The sequence below is a fragment of the Trichomycterus rosablanca genome, chromosome 20, assembly GCF_030014385.1.
Source record: "Trichomycterus rosablanca isolate fTriRos1 chromosome 20, fTriRos1.hap1, whole genome shotgun sequence".
NCBI lineage: Eukaryota > Metazoa > Chordata > Actinopteri > Siluriformes > Trichomycteridae > Trichomycterus > Trichomycterus rosablanca.
The window spans coordinates 16672495-16684068 of NC_086007.1; the positions used below are offsets into that span (position 1 = coordinate 16672495).

The 11574-nt window shown below is 40.7% G+C and overlaps 1 protein-coding gene across 1 annotated transcript in view; it reads right to left on the reverse strand.

Annotated features, from left to right (window-relative positions):
• The window catches only part of col4a4 (collagen, type IV, alpha 4), a 92150-nt gene that overhangs the window by 33311 nt on the left and 47265 nt on the right, over positions 1-11574 (reverse strand). Inside the window, exons 20-23 of the mRNA XM_063016283.1 lie at positions 11356-11523; positions 6341-6484; positions 3387-3494; positions 1919-2100 (exon numbers count right to left, since the gene is read on the reverse strand). Coding sequence (XP_062872353.1) covers positions 1919-2100; positions 3387-3494; positions 6341-6484; positions 11356-11523 — 602 coding nt within the window. The remainder of the gene's footprint in view (positions 1-1918; positions 2101-3386; positions 3495-6340; positions 6485-11355; positions 11524-11574) is intronic.

The window sequence follows — 11574 nt, forward strand, 5'->3', positions numbered from 1 at the left end:
ACTGGCTTTCCTTCATAACAAAAGAGCCTTTCCATTTCAGGTTTTACTGTAATGCTTTCAAGTAACTTATTTTCTTATATTCAAGTTAAGCTGCTACACAGATTTCTGTTCATTTTTAGTGCATCACTGCATTAAACAGATTTTTTTTCTTCGAATGTAAAGTTTAAAGTAAAACTGTAATTATCTCACTCATTTTCATTGATTTTGTAAAAATACAAAACATTAGGCCAATAGCTTGAATGCAGCATTTTTCCCTTCAGCACTGCAGAGCTTTTTAGTTGTTAAACATGTACACTGGATTAATTTGAATAACTGTAATGTACTTGAAGTGTGCACTGTGTGAACAGTATTATCCAGTTCTTATCTAGACAATACAAGTATCGGTTTGAGACTCAGTATCGGATCAGGATCAAAATTAATAATCGGGATCGGTATCGGGAACAAAAAAACGTGATCGGGACGTCCCTAATGATAGTTATACTTACGTCTATATACTTATGGTATTAGGCTTTGCTTCTGCTCTTGTATTTTCCCACTTGCACAGCTTGCAGGGCAGTTGTAGCCTAGTGGTTAAGGTTCTGGACTAGTAATCCAAAGGTCGCCGGTTCAAGCCCCACCACTGCCAGGTTGCCACTGTTGGGCCCTTGAGCAAGGTCCTTAACCCTCAATTGCTTAGACTGTATACTGTCACAGTACTGTAAGTCGCTTTGGATAAAAGCATCTGCTAAATGCCGAAAATGTAAAATGCTTAGGAGCTGAACATGATGTTCTGCACAAACACCCTTGTTTTTCTGATCAAAGGCACCTCTCTAGTTAATATTAGTATCATTAATCTCATTTTTATCCAGCTGTCTTCTTCTGCAATTTTTGAGATATCATCCCAACTCTACAACTTTTGGATACGTGCATTTGTTCACCCACTACGCCTGTTTTACTCTCTTTTTTGTTCCATTTACTCTCATTCATTTTTTAAAGGCATGTAAATCTACTCTACTTCTGCTCAACCAACAGTTTGCACACACACAGTCATCTCTAGATATTATTCCACCTGTTTTTGCCAAGCTTTCTTCTTCCAAAAATTTCGAGATATCGACAATGTTCCAACTTTAAAACATTCAACCTGTTGGTGACATCATGGCTTGTGTAGTGGAATACTGCTAAGAAAGATTCTATTGGCCTGGAATAATTCCTCACTGTCTTTTCATCTGTACACAACCTTCACATCTTTACATTCAAGGGGCATCCTAGTGTTTGTTTAGCATCCAAATTTTATGACGACTCAACATCTCAGACCCATCTTCACAACCCAAAGCCCTCTTGTATCTTAAATTTTACAACCCTTGTACTAAGACAAAAAGCATATGAGCATTTACACAAGCTTTAGTGGGTCTCTGCCAAGTCATCTGCCAAGTGTCTGCTAAGCTGCAATCATATAAGCATTTTCTTGAGGAAATGCAACTTGGCATGTTTGCATGTGTGTTTGTTTTTTTCTGCCCTGTAATGGACTGGCGACCTGTCTGTGGTGTTTCCTGCTCAATGAATCGAACCCACTGCGACCATGAAAAGGATAAAGTGGTGGTAACAGACAATGAATGAACAAATGAATTAAATAATTAATAAATTAATATATTAATATACAGTATATCAGGGACTAAATACCAACTGTATTAACTGTCTAATCACTAATTGTCTGAATTGGTGTAGCATAGCAGGCTTAGCAAATGTCCTACTTAAAATCAATAAATTGAAATTCTGTTAAACAGTTTGCCAGTGGACAGTTCTTGGTTATTTACTCACTACAATATTGTAGTGCTGTTTCAGCATGAATAATTCTTTAGAAAAATTTATATATACAGTTATAACAGTTATAACAAGAACAGAGGAAAATCCCTATTATAAACATGTTTTTGTTACTTACTGGATCTCCAGTTGGTCCAATAAATCCAGTAAAGCCTGTTGGCCCTGGTAAACCAGGGATTCCAGGTTTACCAGGCTTTCCATAGGTACCTGGTGGTCCCTGAGGGCCGATCTCATACCCTGGAGGTCCACAAGTGCCTGAATAGCCATCCAACCCTTGGTGACCTTTTATACCTTTATCACCTAAATCAGAGTTCAGAAAATGTGATTGTATTAATCCTTTGAATGCAATTTTTTACCTTTAAGACAAGACAAGAAGGTTTACTGTCATCACATGTTGTTCCTCCAGGACAATATATGGTGCAATATATACATGTAGACTACAAAGAACAACATGAAGTGCATAGAAAACAGATACAATAAATGCTGCAATAAATGAGTTGCAGGAATGTGCAAACTGGATTATAGCAGCAAGAGTAAACAGTACAGCAGTAGTGCTGAAATTAGCAGCAAATGTTTCAATACATAAAATTCAGATGCAGCTTCTAGGGGATGTTTCAGTTCAATTTAAGTTCAGATGGGTGTTAAAAAGTCTAACAACCTGGGGAAAAAGCTTTTGGTTAGTCTGGAAGTGCAGACCCCAATGCTTCAGTATCTATGGCCAGATGGCAGCAGTTTAAAGAGCCTTTGAGCGAAATGAGTGGAGTCATCCGCAATGCTGGTGGCTCTGCAGATGCATTCTTTCTTATGAAGTTTCTTATGTCCTCCATGCCTCTTCTGAGGTCCTCTTCACTATAAGTTGTTGTGCTTTATGGGCAGAAACTTTGCAGTTTCCAAAACAGATAGTGATTTAGGTAGTCAGGACTGACTCTGTGGCCCCTCTGTAGAACATGGTAAAGATGGGTGGGGTAGATGTGCTTTTCTTCTCCTCAGAAAGTGGATATGCTGCTGGGCCTTCTTTATGGGTGGTATTGACCATCCAGTCGAGGTTCTCCATTATGTACACACCAAGAAATCTGTGTGGAATGTTTGGGGCAATGAGCAAACTGCATGGGGTTGTCCAGTGATACAGTGAGTGTTGTCCAGTGATACATGTACACCCATAATGTAGAGCCACAACACAATTATTAAGGTGTTAATGTCTGCAAGTGCTTTGGTACCGTCAATGCCTTACCGATCTCCCCTCTAGGATGGCAATGCTCTATGTGTGTCTTGTTTTGATTCCAATTCCAATTTGTTCGCCTGCCCTGTTTATGCCACTTGATTTTGATTTGTCATATTCTCATTTTTAAATCAACCAATTAATATAATTAAAGTAGGAACAAAAACTAATGAACTGTTTGGTCAATGTACTAAACTTTACTATCTGAACATAGCATAATGATAGTGACATTTCTAAAATTCACTGATAGCTTATATACAAAACAGTATTATTGAGAGTAAAAACTAATTTTTGTTGTCTACACCAACAATTATTCTTTCATATGATACACTTTGGTAAATCAATGCAGTTCTCCGATTTTTTTTACCTCTCTGTCCAGGAAACCCACTGTTTCCAGGCCTTCCCAGAAGCCCTCTATGTCCTTTAGTGGGTATCACATACATTTCTCCTGGGAGTCCATCATCTCCAATTCTGCCTGAAGAAAAGGATATAGTTTTCAAGTCTGTCATATGTTAATTGTATACATTTATATAATTTATGTACACATGAGGTGTGTTTATTGGAACTGTTTTTTGTAGGTCTCCCTGAAAACATTTACAGTTGAACATTAGCACTTACCACCAAAATCAGTTTCACATTGCAAACAGTGAAATTCCTACAGTTCACATGGACTAAAATAATATGGCATTTCAAACTTAAACTTACTTAACAAAAACAAGAATTATATAGTACACTGAACTAGGAATGTCAGTGGTTAACAGGCCAACTGATTTGATTAATACTGTCTGTTAGAAATGTCATTTCAATTCATTACCAACAGCTGACAACTGATTCCAATTAAAAGTGAAGCTATAGTATGTACAGAATAAAAACCCTGATTGAAACATTCTCTCACTCACCCTCAGTGTACATGTGAAAATTCTGTGTACATCAGAACTACAGCCCTAAATCAGAAAAAAGCTGGGATGTCATGGAAAAAACTAAATATTTTTACATTTTACAAAAAATGTTTCTTGCATTGACTTTTATTAATTTCATTGCATACAATATAAAGTCCAAGATATTCATGTTTTATCTGGTCAACATCCGGTAAAGTATTGTCTGTATGTAGTATATCATGTCTGTATGTAGATGCCCAACTGGTCAATTGCACTGCAGGGGATTCAAACCTTGGATGATAGCACTAGTGGGCTAGCGTAATTTACTACTGCACCAACAGAGAGCTGAGGAAAACTTAAAGATCATAATCAGAGTTCACTGCATATGTTGAGAAGCACACAGACAGAGTTATTACAAGAACATTCAAAATCTAAACACCAGGCAAAGGTAAAAACTGGGAGAACCATAGACAGTGAAACCAAGGAACAGGGTACAGAAACAAATAATTACAAACACTGGTAATTTTTTTTTTATACCTGTGTAAAGATTGTAATACCAAGCAAATGGGTAACAAACACAAGTGTTGTTTATATATAAACTAACCAGTAATTAAGACTGGTGAGGACAATAAAAAAGTGCTGGTGTCTTCCATTTGTTTACACTTTGGCCTTTTGTTTAATCAGAATTAGAATCAGCTTTTTTCGCCACTCAAGGAATTTGTTTTCGGCTGTTGTTATCTCTCTACAATATACAAACAGTACAATATACAGACAAGACTATACATATAATGTACACATTTAACATGCCTTCTGTGTACAGAAGTACACCTTCTGTGTAGATAACTAAAGTTACTCTTAAATTAGGCAGTAGTAATTTGTGTGGTCAATCTGTGGCAGTGCTCTGCTGATTAGAGCAGTACTAGTTTCTGATCCCAAGGTGTCAATTGGGGGCAGGGCTTAGGGCTAAATTGACTGACTTTAATCAATAAAGTGTTCTTCAATGTCACTGTCTTCTGTGTAATCTATTATTTCCTAATAATAAAACCAACAATCAACCAAACCTTAGAGACAGTAATGCTAGTAACCTTATCTATACCCAACTGTTACCTAAGTGTCAAACAGTGGTGGTAGGTGGGCTTTGTAATTGTCAATCAGCTGTCCAAAAAGCTGACTTCATCTCAGCCTTGCATCACCTTACTCCCTTGATTTTTGGCACTGACTGAGACATGAAACACTAAGGAAAACTCAGCTACACCAGCAGCCTTATCATCTGCTTACACCTTTTCTCATACACCATGAGATCTGTCTTACAACACACAAAGGTGGCAATCCTCTGGACATGGTCTCTAGACTTCCTGTTGACAAGCTCCAATCTACTTTCATCCTTTGACCACTTCTTTAACAACAGCCCTCTGGCACACAAAGCAGGCAATTCTCTGGACCTGGTCTTCAGCTGACCATCCTCAGCCTTTAAGCTCACTGGCAAACCACTTCACCTCACTTTGTGTCCCTCTCCCTTTATCTTACAACTCTTCCTGTTTCCAACTTCAAATACACTCTTCCTACTCGTCCAAATCTTCACTCCCTCTTTTCTGATCTCTAACATCTTAACTTCCTTGCCAAACCCTGATGTGCTCACTACCCTTCCACTCAACTCTGCTACTAATACCCTACTCTCTTTCATCTCTTTCATCATCACTTGACAAGCTTTGTCTTAGCTCCCTCAAATGAGGAAAGCTTTCCCATATTGCTCATTGGCTTTTGGATGCATTTCACAGCAACAGAGAAGAATTAAGGGCAGCTACCACTTTTTCCGGTCCAAGTTCTCATCTGACATAACACCAAAAACACCATTTTACAAAGCAAAGCCTAAACAGTCTGCTACAGAGCCACGCAAACTTCATGCAATCTTTTTTTCACTTCTGAATCCTCATCCTCCCCCTTTCAGCTGTCTTACTGCTATTGATTTTGCAACATTCCTTCAGGAAAACATTAACAAAATCAACCAATCCTTTTCTTCGACTGCAATTATTTTAACTGACCCTCAACCCCCTAACTTACTCTCCATCTTCTCTCCACTTACTACAAAAGAAGTTGCACAGCATCTCTCATTAAACAATCCAACTACCTGCCCACTGCATCCTATCCCATCTACTATCCTTCAAGAAATCTCACGAGATCTTATACCCTTAATCACACCAATTATCACCAACTTCTACTGGAATGGCGTTGTCCTGGATAACCAGCTATCCTTTTTTGCTCATGTCCTGCAACTCACTTCTTGCAGGTGGATCCCATGTCCACTATCACCCCACTGCTGTGTTCTCTTCACTGGCTTCCTGTAGCTTGCCCACATTCAGTTTAAAACAAGTCACATAACAAATATCATAACATTATGCAATTTAAGGCAGAAAATATAGAGAAGTGAGAGGGTTTTAAATACCTTTTGCTCCTGGCAGGCCACATTCCCCTGGAAAGCCTGGCATGCCATCAAATCCCCTCTCTCCTTTTAAGCCAGGAGGACCCTGATATCCTTTCTCACCAGTGCCACCAGGTGAACCATCCCTACCAGGTGGTCCAGGCATACCTAAGTCAGATTACATAATCTGTAGATCATGAAAAACTCTTTAATGCAAAACTGATCCTTGATTGTAAATAGTACTGTTGGGCTGTGGGCTATCATTCAAAAGGTTGTGTGTAAATGTAAATGTAAATGTTGTGGGGTATATATACAGTGTATCACAAAAGTGAGTACACCCCTCACATTTCTGCAAATATTTTATTATATCTTTTCATGGGACAACACTATAGAAAAAAAACTTGGATATAACTTAGAGTAGTCAGTGTACAACTTGTATAGCAGTGTAGATTTACTGTCTTCTGAAAATAACTCAACACACAGCCATTAATGTCTAAATGGCTGGCAACATAAGTGAGTACACCCCACAGTGAACATGTCCAAATTGTGCCCAAAGTGTCAATATTTTGTGTGACCACCATTATTATCCAGCACTGCCTTAACCCTCCTGGGCATGGAATTCACCAGAGCTGCACAGGTTGCTACTGGAATCCTCTTCCACGCCTCCATGATGACATCACGGAGCTGGTGGATGTTAGACACCTTGAACTCCTCCACCTTCCACTTGAGGATGCGCCACAGGTGCTCAATTGGGTTTAGTCCATCACCTTTACCTTCAGCTTCCTCAGCAAGGCAGTTGTCATCTTGGAGGTTGTGTTTGGGATCGTTATCCTGTTGGAAAACTGCCATGAGGCCCAGTTTTCGAAGGGAGGGGATCATGCTCTGTTTCAGAATGTCACAGTACATGTTGGAATTCATGTTTCCCTCAATGAACTGCAGCTCCCCAGTGCCAGCAACACTCATGCAGCCCAAGACCATGATGCTACCACCACCATGCTTGACTGTAGGCAAGATACAGTTTTCTTGGTACTTCTCACCAGGGCGCCGCCACACATGCTGGACACCATCTGAGCCAAACAAGTTTATCTTGGTCTCGTCAGACCACAGGGCATTCCAGTAATCCATGTTCTTGGACTGCTTGTCTTCAGCAAACTGTTTGCAGGCTTTCTTGTGCGTCAGCTTCCTTCTGGGATGACGACCATGCAGACCGAGTTGATGCAGTGTGCGGCGTATGGTCTGAGCACTGACAGGCTGACCTCCCACGTCTTCAACCTCTGCAGCAATGCTGGCAGCACTCATGTGTCTATTTTTTAAAGCCAACCTCTGGATATGACGCCGAACACGTGGACTCAACTTCTTTGGTCGACCCTGGCGAGGCCTGTTCCGAGTGGAACCTGTCCTGGAAAACCGCTGTATGACCTTGGCCACCATGCTGTAGCTCAGTTTCAGGGTGTTAGCAATCTTCTTATAGCCCAGGCCATCTTTGTGGAGAGCAACAATTCTATTTCTCACATCCTCAGAGAGTTCTTTGCCATGAGGTGCCATGTTGAATATCCAGTGGCCAGTATGAGAGAATTGTACCCAAAACACCAAATTTAACAGCCCTGCTCCCCATTTACACCTGGGACCTTGACACATGACACCAGGGAGGGACAACGACACATTTGGGCACAATTTGGACATGTTCACTGTGGGGTGTACTCACTTATGTTGCCAGCTATTTAGACATTAATGGCTGTGTGTTGAGTTATTTTCAGAAGACAGTAAATCTACACTGCTATACAAGCTGTACACTGACTACTCTAAGTTATATCTAAGTTTCATGTCTATAGTGTTGTCCCATGAAAAGATATAATGAAATATTTGCAGAAATGTGAGGGGTGTACTCACTTTTGTGATACACTGTATATACAGGTCCTTCTCAAAAAATTAGCATATTGTGATAAAGTTCATTATTTTCCATAATGTAATGATAAAAATTAAACTTTCATATATTTTAGATTCATTGCACACCAACTGAAATATTTCAGGTCTTTTATTGTTTTAATACTGATGATTTTGGCATACAGCTCATGAAAACCCAAAATTCCTATCTCAAAAAATTAGCATATTTCATCCGACCAATAAAAGAAAAGTGTTTTTAATACAAAAAAAGTCAACCTTCAAATAATTATGTTCAGTTATGCACTCAATACTTGGTCGGGAATCCTTTTGCAGAAATGACTGCTTCAATGCGGCGTGGCATGGAGGCAATCAGCCTGTGGCACTGCTGAGGTGTTATGGAGGCCCAGGATGCTTCGATAGCGGCCTTAAGCTCATCCAGAGTGTTGGGTCTTGTGTCTCTCAACTTTCTCTTCACAATATCCCACAGATTCTCTATGGGGTTCAGGTCAGGAGAGTTGGCAGGCCAATTGAGCACAGTAATACCATGGTCAGTAAACCATTCACCAGTGGTTTTGGCACTGTAAGCAGGTGCCAGGTCGTGCTGAAAAATGAAATCTTCATCTCCATAAAGCTTTTCAGCAGATGGAAGCATGAAGTGCTCCAAAATCTCCTGATAGCTAGCTGCATTGACCCTGCCCTTGATAAAACACAGTGGACCAACACCAGCAGCTGACATGGCACCCCAGACCATCACTGACTGTGGGTACTTGACACTGGACTTCAGGCATTTTGGCATTTCCTTCTCCCCAGTCTTCCTCCAGACTCTGGCACCTTGATTTCCGAAAACAGTACTTTGGACCACTGAGCAACAGTCCAGTGCTGCTTCTCTGTAGCCCAGGTCAGGCGCTTCTGCCGCTGTTTCTGGTTCAAAAGTGGCTTGACCTGGGGAATGCGGCACCTGTAGCCCATTTCCTGCACACGCCTGTGCACGGTGGCTCTGGATGTTTCTACTCCAGACTCAGTCCACTGCTTCCGCAGGTCCCCCAAGGTCTGGAATCCCCCTTCTCCACAATCTTCCTCAGGGTCCGGTCACCTCTTCTCGTTGTGCAGCGTTTTCTGTCACACTTTTTCCTTCCCACAGACTTCCCACTGAGGTGCCTTGATACAGCACTCTGGGAACAGCCTATTCGTTCAGAAATTTTGCTTGAGGGTGTCAATGATGGCCTTCTGGACAGCAGTCAGGTCGGCAGTCTTACCCATGATTGCAGTTTTGAGTAATGAACCAGGCTGGGAGTTTTTAAAAGCCTCAGGAATCTTTTGCAGGTGTTTAGAGTTAATTCGTTGATTCAGATGATTAGGTTAATAGCTCGTTTAGAGAACCTTTTCATGATATGCTAATTTTTTGAGATAGGAATTTTGGGTTTTCATGAGCTGTATGCCAAAATCATCAGTATTAAAACAATAAAAGACCTGAAATATTTCAGTTGGTGTGCAATGAATCTAAAATATATGAAAGTTTAATTTTTATCATTACATTATGGAAAATAATGAACTTTATCACAATATGCTAATTTTTTGAGAAGGACCTGTATATATATATATATAGAGCACAAGCCTAAGCTTAAAACCTGTGATCTCCAATACCTTAGACGACACTGCATCAAGAACCATAATCCATCAATAGATATAACCACATGGACAAGGGACTTTTGTCAAACACTGCAATACTGAGTTACATTCAAAAATGCCACTTAAAACTTTACTGTGCAAAAAAGTATTATTTTAACCATGTCCAGAAGCAGCTTCGAGTTCTCTGGGCTCTGTTGCATATCGAATGGACCATCACTCAGTGAGAACGTCTATTGTGGTCAAACGAAACATCATTTCAGATATTTTTGAAAGAACTGAATACCATGTGTTCTGGGCTAAAAATGAAAAGGACCATCCAGTTATCAGCAACAAGTCCAAAAGCCAGGGTCTGTCATGGTATAGGATTTTGCCAGTGGTCTTGACAAAAGTAATTTACAGTTCTGTAATGGCTGCTATAATTTGTATTGCAGTTTGTATACTGTCTCATCTTTATCCTTTTGTAAAACTTGTTTCTTGGCTTCTACACCTTTAAAACGACAAACCTGAGTGACAGTATTTCTGAAACTTTGCAGTTTGTGAACTGTTCACTGTGGTGAAAGTGTATTGTGAGTGGCAAATGGCACCATTGCGAATAAGTGACGTGGAAACTAAGAAGCACCACGTGCCATCGATGTGAAAGGTGATCGTCGGCTACGAAGGTGAGCGAGGGCGGACCGACACTACAGTGGAGCAGCTCACGGCCAAAATAAACCAGGGGGCTACCAGACAAGTGTCTAAAACAACAGATCAGAGAACCATACTGTGTATAAAGCTCCGAAGCAGACATATAGCTACACCTCTGCTAACGAAGTTGCATCTACTTTAATTTTCAAGGCAGTATCGGAATTGAATTACCTATGATTTGCAAAGCGTTGCCTTCTCTGATGAGTAACGTTTTCTGCTTCATCAAATGGATAGACGTTGGCGTGTTGGGCAAGAAACATTAGGGAACAAACATCCTGCAAACATTGCTGGAACAACACAAACTGGTGGTGGCAGCGTTATGGTCTGGGGAATATTTTTGTGGCATTTTCTGGGTCCATGCATCCATGTGGAGGGCACTCTCAAATGATTTGGGTAAGAATTTAACCTTGCAGATTACATACCCCCATCCATGCTGATTTTCTTCCCTGGGCCGATGGGATCCTCTAGCAACTTGTCACATGGCTAGAAATGTCCGACTTTGGTTGAAAAGCATGACCAAAACCTCCAAGTACTACCCTGGCCCCCTAATTTACCAGCCTTGAACCCAAGTGAGCATCTGTGGGACCACCTTGATTCTCTGGTTCACTCTATGAATCCTCCCCCACACACCCTTCAGCAGAAGTGGGATGCACTGCAGTCAGAATGGCTACAGGTACCTGTGACAACCTACCAGGACCTTATTAAGTCACTCCCAGCCTGTCTAGCTGCTGTCCGTGCTGCACACGTTGGTTACTCTGGATATTAGCTAGTGGTCATAATAATGTGACAGTGAATATATACATACATACACGGACAGATAGATATATTAAGGACATATTTACCCCTCACTCCATTACAAGCAGATGATCCACTATCACCTCTTGGTCCAGTCACTCCTTTTTGACCAGGGTATCCCTGAACACCAGGTATGCCAGATTTTCCAGTAAGACCTTTGGGTCCCCTACCTGGAGGCCCAGGCCACCCAGCTAAACCTTTCTCTCCAAAGTAACCTAAAGAAAAGACATTGACAATAATGTTTTGTTTGCATGAAAAATTAACTA